Source organism: Solanum dulcamara, chromosome 2, assembly GCF_947179165.1.
Source record: "Solanum dulcamara chromosome 2, daSolDulc1.2, whole genome shotgun sequence".
Taxonomy (NCBI): domain Eukaryota; kingdom Viridiplantae; phylum Streptophyta; class Magnoliopsida; order Solanales; family Solanaceae; genus Solanum; species Solanum dulcamara.
Window position 1 is genome coordinate 16,029,597 of NC_077238.1, and position 19,189 is coordinate 16,048,785.

Genomic DNA, 19,189 nt, shown 5'->3' on the forward strand with positions numbered 1-19,189 from the left:
CATTTTACTCATCTTGTAAATCAAAATTTTAAGTGAAGCACTTCCTTAGGCCTTTTAACGATCAAAAGTAACAAATTCTATGACCTAAATCATGTACAAGTCCTTTTAATTGTTTATTACTCGATGTGATCGATCAATTTTCACCTTACCAATCTATATCTTGACGAAACCTACTACCACAATGTAGACTTACAAGAACAACTTGGATTTCAAATTCCATCCATGTAACCCAATTTCTTTATCTATCAATATTTAGCTCATACCTTGAAAATCTTTATGAATTCATGTATCTTAGCTTATCATTGATCATCTCTACATCGATCTTACTATATCTTTTGTTAAAAATTCAATTATATCAGTTAAAAAACTCCAAACCACAAAAAAAGCTTATTACCACACTCTAGACAAATGCCTATAGACTTATTTCACAAATCTTATCTGACAATTTTTAACCCATATGAATAACATGTAACATTATCACTATAACCAGAGCAAACCAGATGGAACCACATGTCTCTGAATTCAATTCTTCACTCTCTCTAAGGATACATTGACCCTCACAATTAGTGTAAATATCATCTCTCCTCCTTTTGAAGACTAAACTATGTCCACCACTATTATTTTTCCATTTATGACTCTAGCTCCATTCAATTATATTTGAGTAGTATCTCAACACATCCTACAACTTTTCATATGACCGTGCTACTATTAGCTCCCTACAACTTTAGATATCCGTAAGTCATTATTGCCAGACTAAATCCATTCAACCGAAAATCCTTATCATATGATTGCATTCTGATCATAATCCATCACAAACTCTTATTACTATTATACTCAATAGCTATTGCTATCATCTCAAAGTTAACCTTATCATCGATGTGACAACATAAACTCAGTTATACCAACCAAATTCAAATGACTAACCCAATTTATACTCACTTTCTTACTAAAATTTTTAATTGCCTTCATAGAAGTATATTATCTAGGTGCAATCTTTACAGTGGGTATGCGGTTTTCTAGTGGTGGATATATTGGACTTTCACGGTGTGGTACTAGTGATATATGAAAATGGATACGTCAATTGTCAAGTGCGAATACTAACTACTTAAGGAGTTATCAGTTATATCCCATGATCATATAATGAGATTCGATGTGGCATTCACATTTGAGAAACCAACTAGTTTGTTACTACGGACGCTTAGGTTAATTATTGTTTATAAGGAAGATTTTAGTGGTGGATCTTTGGTATGATTAATGTGTTTAGGTTGTGAATATCCTGAGGATTCTAAATGAGGACTTGTGATTTCATCGTAAGATCCAAGGGAGTCGATCAATATCATAATGATAATTTTATGGGTAAAGAAAGTCCTAGTTAGTATACTTGTATGAAGGCAATTGAAAATTATAGTAAGAAAGTGTGTATAAATTAGGTTAGTCATTTGGATTTGCTTAGTCTAATTGATTTTAGAGTGTCACATCATGTCACGTCCCAAGAGGGTACCCTAGGCGTGGACGACACTCAGAGACCATCGCTGGCAAAATAGACTCTGAAATAATCCATCTACTAAACTCTACTCTGTCTATGAAGCCTCTATCAACTATTCAGAAAGTGCCAAGACAAGCTTACAGATACCTTAAAAGGAACTACTCAAAGTGATAAATGAAATAAATATGATTCCTCTGAAAGCAAGGAGGTCTCACAACTATCAGGAAGGAAATGGATCTTCAACAGAGCATCTATTAATGATCTCTAGTACCTGTATCTGCATCATAAAATAATGCAGGTCAAATGAAGTCAGTACATGGAATGTACGAGTATGTAAAATAGCTTAAAGTAAACTTACTCAAAGATATTCAACTCAACTCATCTCATAGGACTCAACTCTGAAAATAGTTCAACTCAATAAAGCATGCAATAAAATAATACAGTGCTTTAAATGATATGCAATAATTGATGCAACTCAATATATAAAAATATAATATTTTACTCTTCAGGAGTTTTTATAACCGACAACCATCACTTATGAGCTAGTGATGATACAACGAAGCGATGTCATTGCCACATCCATCCAATACCTTGCCAGGGTAAAGGACATCACATCTCTGAATCCACAATCAATCAAATTCCATCATTTTAGGACTTGAGAGGCATGACCTCTATCCTACACTGGCTACATAGTTTATGGGCTCACCCAATATAGATGTTCAATACTACTTCCAAAATACTTTATTATGCTCATATACATCAAGTGAGAAAAATACTCAAAATACTCATTTAGTCACTTTTGTACTTTTAATTTAAATATCAAACTCATCTCAAAACATTATCATCACCTCTTCATCAATCATTACATTTTTACAAACAAACATCATTTACATCATCATCAAAATATCTTTCTCAAAATGTTCAACTCATCTCTTCTCTTTAAAATAAGTATAATCTCATCTCAGTGAATGAATTTAAAATAAATATATAAATTTAACTTCTTAACTCAATCTCAAAATAGATATTTTAATGTAATAATGCTCGACTTGTTTATACTCAAAATACTCATTCTCAAAATAATAATTAAGAGACTTCTCAAACTCAACTCATTCTCATTCAAAAAAATTCTCAAATCATGTTTTAAAAACTCCAACACTGCATAATATAATAAAAATGAAATTTTAATTTGGGTTCATGTGAAAGAAGACATGAATGTATACTTTAAATACTCAACTCAAGGATATTATCAATACATATAAATTATATACAAAAACTCAATAGAAATTATAGTTAACTCAGAAACTCAATTCATGGAACCTCAAAACTCACTCAACTCAACTCAATGAAGATGTAGGGTACGAGAACGAACTCATTCCAACATTGTGATTATCCTTGCATAACTGAAATTCGAAGCTTTATTCAAAATAGAAGAACTCAATGAACACTCTTGAACTCCTAGATTTTTCTCCTCGTTGGAGCATTTTGTGTATTACCCAGAGTATATGAATCCCCAAAATAGTATTTCTACACTACTAAAAACTAAAACTATATTTGAAAATGAGTAAACAAGTGTATAGAGAGAAGAATTGCTTGACAAAGCTTGATGAACAAAATGAGAAAATAAGATGGGTATTTATAGGTGTGAAGAAAGGACCTAACAATAAATAAAATAATTACAATGAATGATCTTAAAAATTCAATGGAGGATTGTGATGTCATGGATGATGTCAAATGGAGGACTATTGATGTCGTGGGTGATGTCAAATAAATCTAGATCTTTCATGATTGGTGAGACGAATCTTATTTTTTACGGAATACCCTTCTTCAGAGCTACATTTGAAAAAGATAACTTCCTAATTAGGATTTGGTGTCTCATATGAATTATATCTCTAGAAGTCTTCTTTCATGTCATTCAAGAATCATCTAAATTGGATCATTCTTCAGCGAGATATGATTTTTCTTCTACCAATACTCTATTTCGTCTCAACACCTGGTCGTGCAAAAATTAATTTATTTGGCCTACTTAACCTCCAATTATTAAGTTATAGTCTACACAAAAGTTATAGAGAATAATGTCAGGATTCTTCAGCAATTTGAATCACCTAATTTAGATTAACTTATAAAGATTTATGCCCAAAATATAGAAGCAGTATTATTTTCATCAAGAATTGGAATACTACATACAACGTTTTAGGATTTTTGGTTGAATGGATTTTGTATGGTAATAATGACTTGCAGGTATCTAAAGTTGTGGGGTGCTAATAGTAGCACGGTTGTATGAAAAGCTGAGATACCGTTCGAATAGAATTGAAAGGAGCTAGAGTCATAAATGGAAAAAAATTAGTGGTGGACGTAGTTTAGCCTTCGAAAGAAGGAGAGATACTATTTTCTCTGATTGCGAGGGTCAATGTATCCTCAGAGAAAGTGAAGAATTGAATTTAGAGATACGTGGTTCTATCTTTTTTGCTCTGGTTATGGTAATAATCTTACATGTTATTCATATGGGTTAAAAACTGTTACATAAGATTTGTGAAATAAGGCTATAGGCGTTTGACTTGAGTGTGGTAAAAAGTTTTTTTTGTGGTTTGGAGTTTGGTAATTGATACAGTTGAATTTTTAACAAAGGATACGGTAAGGTCTATGGAGAGGTGATCAATGATAAGCTAAGATACATGAATTCATAAAGTCTTTAAGGTATGAGCTAAATATTGACAGATAAAGAAATTGGGTTACATGTATGGAATTCGATTGTCAAGATATAGATTGGTAAGGTGAGAATTGATCGATCACGCCGAGTATTGAACAATTGAAAGGACTTGTATAGGATTTAGGTCGTAGAATTTATTACTTCTGATTGTTAAAAGGCCTAAGGAAGTGCTTTTCTTAAAATTTTGATTTACAAGATGAGGTAAAATGTCATGGGTTATTGGTTGAAGGATAAGATGGGTAAACGAGTTAGAGAAGTCAACAAAAGTCTAGTATATTGAAGAGTTAAAGGTATTTGGAATTTGCATCACAGGAAGAATTTAAGAAATGAGGAGAAATAAGACATCTAGCATATACTTTTGATTAAGAATTGTGGGTCGCATGGATTTTTTCCTTTGAGTTCAGTTATGACTATACAATGTGGACTGTTTGGCACAGACTTATGAGGGATGTATCAGTGACTTTTTTGAAGATTTGGTTTTGATTTGGGTGAAAAGTATTGAGGTATGGAAGATTCTGTGTTTTATGTACAGTTAGATTGCTCAAATTATGGTAGGTGATCTATGGGAGTGAAAGAGCTACTCGAAAACTTGACGAAGAAGCAAAAAAAGCCTATCTATTCTATTTTCTTAGTTTAGTAAAGGACTTTTCCCTTACTAGTCAAACCTACAGCTCTACATGGTTATTGAGGATTTTGAGGGGATTGAAACTACTTTATTGATGGGACTACACAGACTATTGTGATGCGTTACATAGACACTTGATTGTAAATAGAGGTTATGTGCTCATAGTATACAAAATTATTGGGTTGACTAAGAATCTCTCTAAGTTTTGGTATAAGGTATATGATGGTTTGAATGGTAGTTGAAAATTGGTATGTAAAAGATTGCGTGGAGTTGACATTGGATGTGATTCAATATCTTTACCTAGGTGAGAAAGTACTATCAGATTTGAAATTGGTGTTTCAGCTTTAGGTGTGACCCATATCTTTCATGGAATGTTTAAATAGAAAGACAAAAGGCCATAGTTTGAAATATTTGGATGTGAAAATATGTTGCTAAGAAGACTTTGATACTAGTAACGGTTTGAGAATAAGGTAAATGGCTGGTGTAGCTATGATGTATTGTTAACATTAAGAGTGTTGACTTCAATAGAGTACTGTGAGGAGTATGTGAGGTTTTATAAATTGATTATGTGTTCGATTGCAATAGGGACAATGCTGGTTGATTGTGGGTAGCTAAAAATTAAAGAGATGAGGTCAGATGAATGGAAATGTTGGTATGGGCACTATGGAAGGAGTATCTTGTGTTCTTGGACCTTGGTTCCATGCATTCTTATGCCGGATTTGATGTTACCTTGGTGTAGTTGAAGATTTCCAATAGTTCTACATGTTCCACCTTTCTTATGAGAACTTATGGAAGAGCCACCATAAATATATACAGTGATCGACAATTTTACTATAAACCTCATCGTCGAGTTCACATTCTGATTATGTATAATTGAATGTGGGGGCTATTGGGTCTAGTATTACCGCTCTTGAGGGTTGTTTACAATTACAACTAGTGATATACCATTTCCGATAATGTTGTTAGAGATTTTGTATGATTAGGTGTATCGCTCGTTAGGAGGTTATTCAGCATTTCCTTCTTGGGTTAGATAAATATATTCTCCAATGATGAGTGTCTAATGTCTAAAGATAATATTTCTATAGCTTAAGCTCATGGGAAGATTTGTTTGTGAGAATGGAATCTTGACAAGATATGTGATGGTCTGTGTATTATGAGTGTGGTGGATGGTTCAGGTTCACTTTTGGTTGTAGCCAGTATTGGTTCAAAATTCTCTCGTTGTTATGTGATGAAAGATTGTCCTGATGGTTATACTTTGGTTTAAAGGGTTTTAGTTCAGGTTTGGTACATGGGTTAGTCTGTGACTTGAAAATTATTCCTGATTTGTAGATTTGCCAAAGTTTGATGCGAAAGTTCAGTTCTTGATAGTGGATCCTGATGATGTGGTCCTAAGAATGGTATCCTTTGGAAATGCAATTACTGACATTGGAAATTATGCCTCTAAGTCTTAATAACGTCGAGTATGCTTCTATCTTTCACTTTATTTTCCAGGACGAACATGATTTATAGTGGTGGATAATGTAACGACCCTTCTAGTCATCTTGTGAATTTTATTGATTTTTCTATTTTAACCCTTAGTGTTATTTATAAACACCAAGGGTTAAAATAGAAAAATCAATAAAATTCACAAGACAACTAGAAGAGTCGTTACATTGCATCAGTAGTAACAAACTAGTTGATTTCCCAAATATGAATGCCACATCGAATCTCATTATACGATCATGGGATACAAATGATAACTTCTTAAGTAGTTAGTATTTGCACTTGGCAATCGACGTATCCATTTTCATATACCACTAGTTCCATACCGTAAAAGTCCGATAGATCCACCACTAGAACACCTCATACCCACCGTAAAGATCATACCTAGATAGTCTATACCTTTCTACCCATTACGTAACTGCCATACATTACCAAAGCATTTCAGTCTCCAGTCAAAATCGATATACACCCTTCTGTTGGTCAGATCAATAGTAGACGTATTATAACCCTTCTTGATATACACCCACTCTCTGAAACCGCTATAGAAATTCTGATCTCCTTTGGCACAACATCATCTCCTTCATACACTAAGCAAGATGTTCATGAAATCTCACAACCATTGTTACTCCTTCTATACTATATCCTCAAAATACATCATTGAACAACAACCTTACTCACTCTTTCCAAATTTCGGTGCATTATAAGTATGACCACATACCCTTTCCATAAGTCTATTTTGCCTAAAACTTAGATCTATTCCACGTGATCACATTTCAACTACACGCACGTAGAACCAAGCATGAGTCACCACTATAAGTGAGAGAATGGAGTAAAGAGATAGGAATTAGATTGAAACAAGAAGGCACAATACAGAATCAAGAAGTGAAAATCTTTCCTAACAGTCTTCATAGTCTTCCAAGATAAGTACAAATGTCTGTATACCGATCCTCGAGACTCTACTTAGACGTGGCTTGTACACATGTGAGACCTAGGAACCTAGGCTCTAATACCAGTTGTCATGACTCAAAATCAGACGTGATGGCACTCGTCTAATCCCACCAAGACAAGTCAGCCTAAAACTCAATATTATGATAAAATGCGGAAGTAGAGATAAAGGTAAAAGTTTAACAACAAATAAAAATGCGGATAATAAAGTCAACTTATTTAAACCCCTAAAACCTGATTGTTACGTACACAAGCCTCTAATATATTATAGATTTGAAAGAAAAATACAAGTCTTAAATGACATTGTCTCTAAAGTAGAGCAAAATCATAAATGGGAGTAATAAGGTGTTGAGATAGCAAACAGCTACCTCACAAATCTCCACAGAAAGCCTCGAACAAAAAAAGAAAAAAGAGCGTCATGAAGATCCGGGATCATAACCTACACAAATGTAAAAGTAAGGGGTGAGCACTAAAAACTACAGTACTCAACAAGTAAACTAATAAAATTAGGCAAATCAAATAAAATTTAGGAACTCCCTTCATCCCAACCTTACCTCCATAACTACAATCTGCACACAAAATCAGCCCAACCTAGATTTCACAATACATAGTTCAAATATGTTCCACGATCACAGTTAAGTCATCACAAGACAGAAATCACAGGTATCTCACGAATCAAACAAAAGAGTCAACACACCATAAATAAGTATGCAAAGATGCTTATATAAAAACAATAACCGAGCATCAGTCACAATCACCAGCAATAACCTCGACATCACACACTCGCTGGTAATGATCTCGACATCATACGCTTATTGGCAATAACCTCGGTATCACACTCTTACCTGAAATAACCTCAGCATCGCACTCTTGTGGAAAGTGACCTCGACATCAAACTCTCATAAAAAATGACCTCGGCAACATAATATCGCCGGAAAAGACTCGGCATCACACTCTCACCAGAAAATACCTCGACATCACACTCTCGCTAGAAATGAAATCAGCATCACAATCTCGCTGGCAATGACCTCGGCATCACACTCTCATAGGTAATGACCTTGGCATCACACTCTCGCCGGAAGTGACCTCGGCATCACACACTCACCGAAAATAACCTCACAAGACAATATCGCTGAAAAAGACCTCGGCATCACACTCTCATCGGAAAAGACCTTGGAATCACACTCTCATCAGAAATGACCTCGGCATCACACTCTCACCGAAAAAGACATCGGTATCACACTTTCACCAAAAATGACCTCGACATCAGACTCTCGCCAGAAAAGACCTCGGCATCACGCTCTCACCAAAAATGACCTTGTTATCACACTCTCACCGAAAAAGACCTCGACAACACAATCTCGCCGAAAAAGACCTCAGCATCACAACATATCTGTATCATCACGGTGTTCAAGAACAAAATGCAATCGGCATATTCACACAATAACGAGGAATGAAAAGTTCAAGAAGTTCACAATCACAATGAAACTATCAAGGCATTTGATCAAATACACATCTATATTGAAATCAAGGCATTTCACACTTTCACATCACAAGATTAGCACATCTGATGTTCTGACTAAGCCTAGATTTTTCATTTTTATAACTCCTTTTAGAGTAGACAAGTTTTAGTTCGGAAATATCTTCTTTGATGGGAAGGTTATTTATCATTCTAATAGGTTTAGCATTTAAGTTTTCTAACTTCTTATCAAGAAGTGCTTCTAAATTAGTTAAGGACTTAGATTTAAAGTCTTTTACTTCTATAGGACGTTGAATATGAGTAGAAATCTGAAGGACTGTCTTATTTTCAGATGTGGAAGCAATATCAAATGGTCGGTTCCTATTTAATGTTTTTACCAGCAATACTAATTCATCAAGTTTTGTATCTAGAGAACTAATATGTTCACCAATAACTTTAACATAAAGACTTAAATAATTATTTTGAGCAATTAAATTAATAATTTCTCGTATGCTAATTTTAGCAACATCATTATCAATGAATTTTTGAAAGGCTGAAAAGGTGAGTCCTGTATTATTAGGTAAGATAAAAGGGGTTTTGAGGAGGGTAAACTGCCTTAATAATATTACCACTTTCATCTTTAAAAGTCCTCTATTCTAAAACTTTGACATACAATGGTAAACATGTGGTTATAAACCATGACACAAAATACATAATTTGATTATGTAATGCACAAAATTCATAAAATTCTTGAGAAATATTATGTAGATCATCTTGACTATAAACCTCAAAAAAAAAGTGTTAAACTTGTTCCATTTATATTGATGAAATTTCTTTTGAATATGTTGACGTGCCTGAGATCCTGGACTAAAATCTATTTGGTGTGTCATCATAATTCAGAGTTTATTTCTATCAATACCCTCACTAGGGTCAATATCCATTTCTGATGTAGTTGGATCTAAGTCAGACAATTTATCAGTAGTTTGTACAATATTAGTGATTGGGTCAATTTTGACTCTTTCAACCGGTTTTTCACTCAAAGTATCACTTAGAGTATGTAAAGATAAAGCTCTATTACGAGCTGGACTGTATATAGATGCTTCGTAAGAAGTAGGAGAAATATATTGAATTTCAGGCAAAGATCTGTATCCAGAAAATGATTGTCTGTTATAAACAGGAGATTTATAAATCAGAGTTTTATTGTCATCAAATTGGATACATATTTTTCAATCGAGCTTTTGAATTATATGAGAATACTCACTATTAGTCAAATTATTGGTAACTTGATTTGGGGCTATAACCGAATCTAAAGTCCATGTAGTTGGGAAATTAATTTTTTCCCACCTAATAGGTCTCCTAGTAGTGACTTTTGATTTAGTAAAATTAGTTTCAACTAATATAGTCTGATTAGATGTATCATATAATTTACATCAAGGATTCAAAGTAGATAATAATTTGAAATAAATTCTATAAGATAAGCATATTAATTCAGAACTTGGAACATAGTTATAACCATGTGTTTTAACATTTAATGTTAATGCATCAAGAATATTACCATCAGACAAGGATAATTGAAGATTAGGTTGTGTATTGAAATAAACTAGACCATACGCCACAGTTGATTCGATAGAACCCATCAATGATTGTCTAAAATTTAAATTTCTAGCATCCCTAAGTGCAACTAGAAAAGTTTCAGGTAACCCTTTAAGAGTTAAGGGTTTAAAAACAATGTGAACCATGCCTAGATGCATAAAATTATACTTAGATCTATAAGATTCAATATCTCGTTTATTTAATAAACAAATAGTTTGCTTATCAGAATTAAGAGCTAAAGATTGTTCAATTATTTTTATTAATTGTTTAGTCAAAAAATTATCAAATCATCCATAATCATATATGGTTTTTGTATCAATTTTTGGAATAGTCAATTTGTTTAATAAATCAAGATTTTGAGGTACATCTACATCATCTAATCTAGTACTTTTAATACTAGTTTCTCCAATATCCATAGAAGGATAAGTCATAGCTATGCCAAATATTTCAGATCTATAACATATGTTTTATGAAAGTTACTTGGCTCTAATACCATCGATGATGATGATGATAATAATAATAATAATAATAATAATAATAATAATAATAATAATAATAATAATAATAATAATAATGATAATGATAATGTTAATAATAATGATGATAATGATAATAATAATAATAATGATAATGATAATAATAATACTAATAATAATAATAATAATAATAATAAAGATAATGATGATGATGAAAATAATAATAATAATAATAATAATAATAATAATAATAATAATAATAATAATAATAATAATAATAATAATAATAATAATACAGACTGTCTCCGAATACAAAATAAAGACTAGTCCAAGCCAAAAAGAAGAGAGATAGGCAACTCTGAATGCCAAGAGCTCACCCAAGACTCCAAAATCCAAGAGCTGCTCCGCACGATGTCCAAATCAGCAAGGAAAACTCATACTATGATCGTAGGGCAGAAGTGTAGTATGAGTACCAACAAATGGTACTTAGAAGGCATCGGCCAATTGAGGTCAAAAGATAAAGTAAGTATAAAGAACATGTAAGAAAGGAGTATATATCACAAGTAACTAACAAGAACAATATGGAAGTCTGCAATAAGAATCATCTGATATAAGGAAGGAAGAAGATAGGAAACAAACAAGGGAACCAAGGATGTACCTGGTGGCGCCAGTCCAGACCTAAAAGTGAAAACACACTATGAAGGGGGACAACTAAGTGACAGCCTATTAATAAAAGTAAACACAGATATCATATAAAGGCCCAAAGGACCGTATCAACTAAATCCCTGCACAAAAGGTTAGATAAATAAGAATAAGGGCACTAACTACCTTCAAACAAGAGACCACCCATTATACCGCCACATGTTTTCAAATAGTCAGACAATACCTCCCGAGCCCCCATGTGCCCAAGAAGTTCACTCACAAACAGGTAAACTCGTACGACATCTCATACTACCGACAAGTACAAACAACTACGCTGGTGATAGGCAACGCAAATATGAATGAAAGTCATGCAGTAAATCAGTAGTATTATCAATGACAAGTGGCTCACACCAAGATATATAGACCTACTTCCAGTCTCGGCTAGGAAGTAGGACCCATGCGCCTCTCTAAGTTCACCATGGAAGGCTCGGGAATGCCCCTTTATACCTGCCTGGTCCCGATCCAAGTCTTGTATCAATATAGATATATATAAATCTGTATGTTTGATCATCAAAAATCCGCTCCATCATGGTGACCGAGATAAATAGTCAAATTAGTATAGAAAGGGTCGAGAACTCTTTCCAACTAAATCAAAATCATAAAATGAGTGCATCCTCGATGCCTCCATCCAATATCATAAAACGAGCACATCCTTGATGCCTCCAATCCAATGAAAATAGTAGTGATTAAGGTAGTACGACCCCTATTTGAAAATCAGTATAAAATAGTTTGGGTTACAACCTAGCTTTCTCAAATCAATGCCAAGAACCAATGCATGCACCGAGGTCCACTACATCCGTGAGAAAATAAGGATCCAATGTAATGCATGACATCACCAGCATCCATACAACACGCACAATCACATACAATAATGCCGCCATAAGCACCTTACCCTCTAGAGCATAGAAACAGGACTAGGCAACCGACCTCTAACCAAGGACTAGGGCATAAATCTACTTCTCTAACTCAACAAAAAAGCCTAAAAGGGAGCTCAACCCTAACTGGGTAATAAGAAGGAGGAAATGATGAAATAGGTGCTTAGCTAGTCAATCAATACCTCTATATCCAACTGGGAATACAACCTTGATACTACAAACACCGTTAGCCCCCCAAACGGCAAAAGAAAGCATAGGGAATTCTAGATCTAAATTCAAAAATGGGATCCAATAGTAATTTACAAGACTAGCTGGGTGAAAACCACTACACCAAGGCTCCAAAACAGGTGATACACTAGAGAAGGACACTGAGCCTAAAAAATCCCTGCCAACAATGACTACATCAACTAAGTATCAACCCAAACTCAAGTCTAAGGAATAATTATTCCAACCACCCTAAACAACATATAAGCCACCTAAAATAGGCTAATAAAGGCCAAACTAAGGCATAACCAATGATCTTACCAACTAGACTGAAAGTCTCATAAAGGCAACCTAGCCTAAGGCTCACACTGGGACAAAGAACCAAGTAACTAGGAATCGATCCCAACCCGTCACATACAATCCAAACCACAAGTAATTTATACTATACACTACCTCATAAAGCTCAATCAAAAGAAAGAAGATGGTAGCCTTCTTCGAAGCCGAACACGCGCGCTCTAAGTCCACTTCCTGATAGCTTTTCGCTACAGAAAATACTCCAAATGCCTTCACTCTATCAAAATATTGATCACCTCATCAATACGAATGTTTTGACACCAAAATCGCATTTTTCAAAAATAGACCCAAATTTTGGTCAAAAATAAGACGGTGGACCCGTGATGGAAATATCGAAAACGATTCTGTGAAAAGGTTCTAAACGCAGTATTGAGCTTGTACCCAAAATGGAGCATAAATCGATGCTCAAAATGAGAAAACAGCCCAATATAATAAATCACCATTAAAGCTTAAAACTAAGCTAGGTCAGCCTCTTTGGGAAAGATATTACCTCACTACAATATTTTCCGAAGCTCCCCAAACACTTCCACACGTAGCCAAGATCACCACGAACACTCAAGACTTGAGATTGCCTCAATCATAGCTTCAACTCTCAAGAAATTATACTTTGAATTTTTGAGGAAAAGACTAAAAACAGGTCTTAAAATGACCATCAGGTATCGCTTTAGTGAACCCCGAAGTTCGCTTAAGCAATCCTCACCAAAAGGCAGGCCTCACTAAAGTGAGACCCATGTCAAAGGCCATGTCTCTTAAGTGACAGCCGTCTAGGGATGGCCATCGCTTTAGCAATGCTCTGGTTGCTTTAGCGACTAAGGACCGCTTTAGCAATGACACCAGGCTCAGCTATACCAGCTGAGTTTTTAAAAAAGACCAAGCCTCGGACGGGATGGTCGAGATTCATTCGGAATCCCGTGTGTGCAAACGGACTATGCTACCCCATCAAATTTGACGTTCCAAACTCAATTTCACAATCAAAATTTCCATCCGAGGTCATTTCGATAAAAAGCGGGTTCCACACTCAAGCTCCAAATTAAACCAAAATCCACAAAAGGACTCGTAATGAGACTGGAAGCCTCAGGAGATGCACGAAAGGTCATTCTAGACCAAACACGATATTATGGAGCTAACCGCATTGTCAAAATTTCAATCAAGGCATGTTTACCAAGAATATTAATTGAAGTCAATCTTAGGCTAAATTTCAAAGACTAAAGCATCAAATGGCGCTTAACTCGTATCGATTTCTCCGATACTCATGCCGACTATTCTACTAGCCTAATTTGGCCATTTTGGAGCTGATGGAACCATCAAAATTTTATTTTGAGGTCATCTTCCTAGATTTTTGACCAATTTCAATAATTTAAACTTAAAGAGCTACACAATAGGGAAACGGGGGTAAAATCCACATGAACGACCAAGCGACCGAACTGTCAATATCAGTAAGTCATAAATGGCTTAGAGTCGCTACAGGAAAGCTCTAAAAGCTGAAAAGATCAAAAAAGATGAGAATGACCATGAGGGTCTTTATATATATATATATATAGTAAGATAAAGGTTAAAAATATGATATCTGAGCACTTGGAAGTGATAGCCTTTTTTTATGGTGTGGGGAGGGGGAAAAGGGGGGAGGTGGAGGGGTCGAACTGCACCAGAAGATAGGAATGTAATGTTGTAATTTAATCCTGAATGTTATAACAAAAAAAGATGGTGAAAACAATATCAACTATGGATCCATAGATTCGTCTAAATACAAAAAACACCTCCTCTATCTTACCATTCGACTTAATATAGGATAATTTGTTTTAAACAAGAAATCAACACAGGTCCTATAGTGCAAATAACATCATTTAATCTTTTCAAATAGGGCAATGTAAAAAGTCTAATTCATCCTCCTGAATGACACACATCTCTTGAAATAGACATATATATATTGTAAAAATTAAAAAAAGGAAGAAGCTAAGAGAAGAAATTTTCTGTATATCTTCATTTATAGTATGTACATTGGTTTATATAGAAGTATGCAATAGCTGTAATAGAGACAAGAGGACATGGACTACATTTGTCCTATTTAAATTTGTACAAAACTTTATTCTACTTGCCCATAATTATATGGGCATAACTATATTTAAATGTACAAATTTAAATCCAGCTGTGGGAGATTAATACATTTTTATGTGGAGAGGAAACTTCCACGTGTGTATCCAAAACTCTTCAGCTTCCTTCTTCTTTCCTTATTTCTTTGCACTATCTTCTTGTTTCCTCATTTTCTTCTTCTCTTCTTCTTCTCTGTTGCAGCGTTCTTCTCCAACACATATTATACTAATTTGAAAGAAGAAAAATATTGTACTAATGAAAGCTTAGGGGAATTCCGCTTTAATCTGTATTTCCTTCTTCTTCAACATATTATTGTGTTAATTTTTTGGAACATAATGTAGTGACAACCATAACACCATTTTCTTATAGTAACCATCAAAGGAAGAAGAACACTGTCCACAGTGATAGGACAAGCCAAAATCTGGTGCAAGAGAAGCATTACCAGAAATCAACATCATAGATTACAAGAAATTAGAACATATATAGCCTTAATCCAATATTGACAGGACACAATTTTTGCATTATTATGGACAAAACTGATTTTTTTAATTATCTTATCATGTGGAATCAGCAATACATTCAAGTCTTAGGTTCTAGAGATAACAAAAGATGTCATATTCATATGCTAATTTTTTTTAAAGCATTACTTCATTCAAATCAGATCCATACTACTCACAATAAGAGATATTGTAGCACTCCCAAATTTTATGTTTTAAGTAGTAATCAAACTTAGGAAAGCAAATTCCAATTTAACATTTGGAATAGAAACCATTTAACTTAAATTATGATAGGTAGTATACTTGTCAATCTATTTAACTATGATTAGATTGAGGTTAATTTATTAAGGAATAAAGAACTAATGTCAAAATAATTTTTTTAGAGAAGTTTATCTAAGGTATTTTATGTTTCTAATAGTAGGATATCTACAACTGACTTTAGTTTAACTATCAGGTAGACCGGAACATTTAAATTTTACAATACGCACAGCTTCCATAAAAAAAATAGAAACTAAGGATCTCTACTTACCTCTTTATGGCTGAGGGAAGGAGCTGATCTTGCACCTCAGTCTTGGGTGTGCTGTTGGATCCTCTAGTGTGACTCCAGATGTGTCAACTACACTACTAAGTTCACCCTCACCTGTAGAAGGGTGTCCAGTAGCAACTGGATCAGTCCTTTCTATAGTAGTGTCGTTAGTAGCACTAAACTCATTCATATCCAACTCTCCAAGATCAACCTAAATGCCAACGTCTTAAACCAACTTGTCACCCCTAAATATTTCAATCATATTATCGAACGGTGCCAGCATCCATTTATTTGTTAGTCACTAATCATATTACCTACGTAAGAAACTTCCTAAGTTCCGTCATTTTATAGCTTTGGTGGAACGATAAGGTGACAGCGATACCTTTGAAATAATGCACAACCAGTAAGTTGACAGCGAAACCTTTTTAGAGGTTGATATCAGTGACAATTAGATTTTAGCATTCTTCGTAAATGTCACTAAATCCTATAGCAACATTGGATCCAATAACAATTAACTAATGATGGTAAAGACTTAACACACTTTGTTAATGTGCATATTTATTGCCACTAAAAATTATTTTTGTTGTAGTGATTGTGCCTGGGTGAAACATTTTTGTCATCCAAAAAGATACATTTGAGAGGGACTATACCTTATCTCTATTTACATTTACATGCTTGTGCTACTTGATGGCAAAAAGACTTACCAATCCATCTAAATACAACTATTAATTGGACAGTACATGCATTAACTAACATAGAAGTTGTCTGAATCACTTTGTCCTGAAACTTGGCATCCGACACTTATCAAGGAAGAAATACCCCTTAGCGGTTGAGGGTATTTTCTAGAGAGTATGCCACATCTATGCTTGTTCTTAATTAGTTGCATATTCTGCCAAACCAGCAGCTACATTAACATATCTTAATTTGGTTGGCTTCCCTAAAGCAATGTTGGATATCCCACATTTACTTGGCCTAGCATCTGTGAAGTACTTTGGAAGATAGCTCTCATTTTCAAGTTAGAGTACAAGATCATCTTATCAACTAAAATTGCATCTATTATGTTGGTTGCTTCAAAATGACTAATTCCAAACATATTTCAAGATTAGGATCCCTAGAAGACCTTAGACCTGAACTTGTTAAAATGTATGTACTTAGGTGTAAAATGCATGAATCTAATTGCAGAAGTTGAAATACTCGATCATTAAAACCTCATGAAATTATTTCATCGACCTCATTACTAAACATCATACCCAGTGTTAAGATAAATTTTTCGACAATCAAAGGCGTAAAGTTTTCATCCGGCAAAATAAAAAGTGACTTACAAAAATATATATCTCATAAAATATGCATGCCTTTGATAAAAGAGAATTCTCGCTAAGCCTTTTCAGATTTGTAAAGCTATGGCCGGTGTTCAAAGTCAGTAGCAAATCAGGTTAGAGAAGACAATGAATGGGGATACAGAGCAGAGGAATTGTTTCTGCATTCTAAGTTTAGTGTTTGGTATTTCAAAATCCTAGCAACTCCGATAATTCCAGTATCATATGTGAATTCACATACTACGACATCACTGTCTATTATCCCCAATTGCTTTGCAGTGGTTAATAAGTTAGGGAAGTGGAGAGACAGAAGAGTGCTTGAAGAAGCATTAAAACAAACTAATGATGGAAGAATTTGAAAGGGGAAAAGGGAACATGAAGAGTCGACGGCATTGTCGAAGCGGGGTTTACTTTTGGCTTAGCAGGTTTTGGGAGTTCTAAACGATGACATTGCCGAATCGGTGTTTAATGTTGGCTTCGCAGGTTTTGTGATTTTAAGAGGAATTTGCCAAATTTTGTGGTTTAATATAAAAATAAATTCCTTGTTTTTTAAGAGTGCCACGTAGGCGGATATAAGATCTCTTTTTATATATATATATATATATATATATATAGATATAGATATACATATATATGATTATTTTACAATTTCACTTTTTAAAAATGTTGAAACGCACACCACATTATGCAATTCCTATTAGCTTACTAGAGCGTTCGAGATAGAGAGGTATATAAGAAGTTGAAAGTATTTCGAAAAAGTTTTGTCAATATTGTTGCAGGGTTGAATATCCTAGATCACACTGGAATTGCATAAATTTCTGGCTATAAATATCATTGCATCTTCCCCTATTTTTCATTAACAAATCAAGCACTACAGTCAAAACCAAATATTCAAGATTTAATACTTGTTCTTTTTCTATTTTCTTCAACCAAATTGAGCCAAAATATCTCTAATTCCAAGCTTCTTTGGTAGTTGAGGGAGCAGCATCTTCGACCGATTTTCCCTCGACATATGGGATTAAGAAAGAGGAAGTGAAAGTTGAATTTGAAGAAGGAAGAATTTTGCAGATTAGTAGTGAGAGGAGCAAAGAGCAAGAGGAGAAGAATCATCAATGGCACCGTATGGAGTGGAGTAGCGGTAAGTTTTTAAGGAGACGCTGTCTACCGGGGAATGTGAAAATGGAGGAAATTAAGGCGGTCATGGAGAATGGTGTGCTTACTGTTATGAAAGAAGAAGAGAAGAAGCCTGAGGTGAAAGCCATTGATATCTCTGGTTTAAAAAAAAGTTGCAGATTAATTGTTTGTTGAAAGTCCCCTATCAATAATGTTGGAAGGCCCCAATTATGTGGACTGAAAAAGAAATTTAGACATCGTCCTAACTTTTGAGGGTTATAAATTTGTGTTGGCTGAGGAATGTCCGGAAAAATCGGTAGATCCCACTCCTGAGGAAGTCCAAGATTATAACAAATGGGTGAAGGCTGATGAGATGGCAAGATGCCATATTCTTGCCTCAATGGAAAAAGTCTTACAGCATCAACATCAATCGATGCCTTCTGCTTATGATATTCTTATATCTCTTAAAGAGATGTTTGGAAAGCAAAATAGTGCTACAAACCAGACTGCCGTGTAAGCTCTTTTGACCACCAAAATGGTTGAAGGGTCTTCAGTAAGGGAGCATGTGCTGAAGTTGATGAGTTACTTGAATAAGCTGGAGATACTTGGTGCTGAGATTGATAAGAAATCTCAAGTAGAGATGATCCTTCAGACTTTGTCGGACAGTTTTCATTAATTTCTCTTAAATTATAACATGAACAAGATGGAATTGTCATTAGAGAAATTGTTGAATGAGTT

At 34.5% G+C, this 19,189-nt stretch overlaps 1 protein-coding gene across 1 annotated transcript; it reads left to right on the top strand.

Moving 5' to 3' along the window:
- Positions 1 to 17,422: 17,422 nt before the first annotated feature.
- Positions 17,423 to 18,646, top strand: LOC129870451 (17.6 kDa class I heat shock protein-like). Its single transcript, XM_055945256.1, has 2 exons — positions 17,423 to 17,438; positions 18,312 to 18,646. Exons 1-2 carry the CDS (start codon positions 17,423 to 17,425, stop codon positions 18,644 to 18,646), a joined length of 351 nt encoding a protein of 116 aa, XP_055801231.1.
- Positions 18,647 to 19,189: the final 543 nt, after the last annotated feature.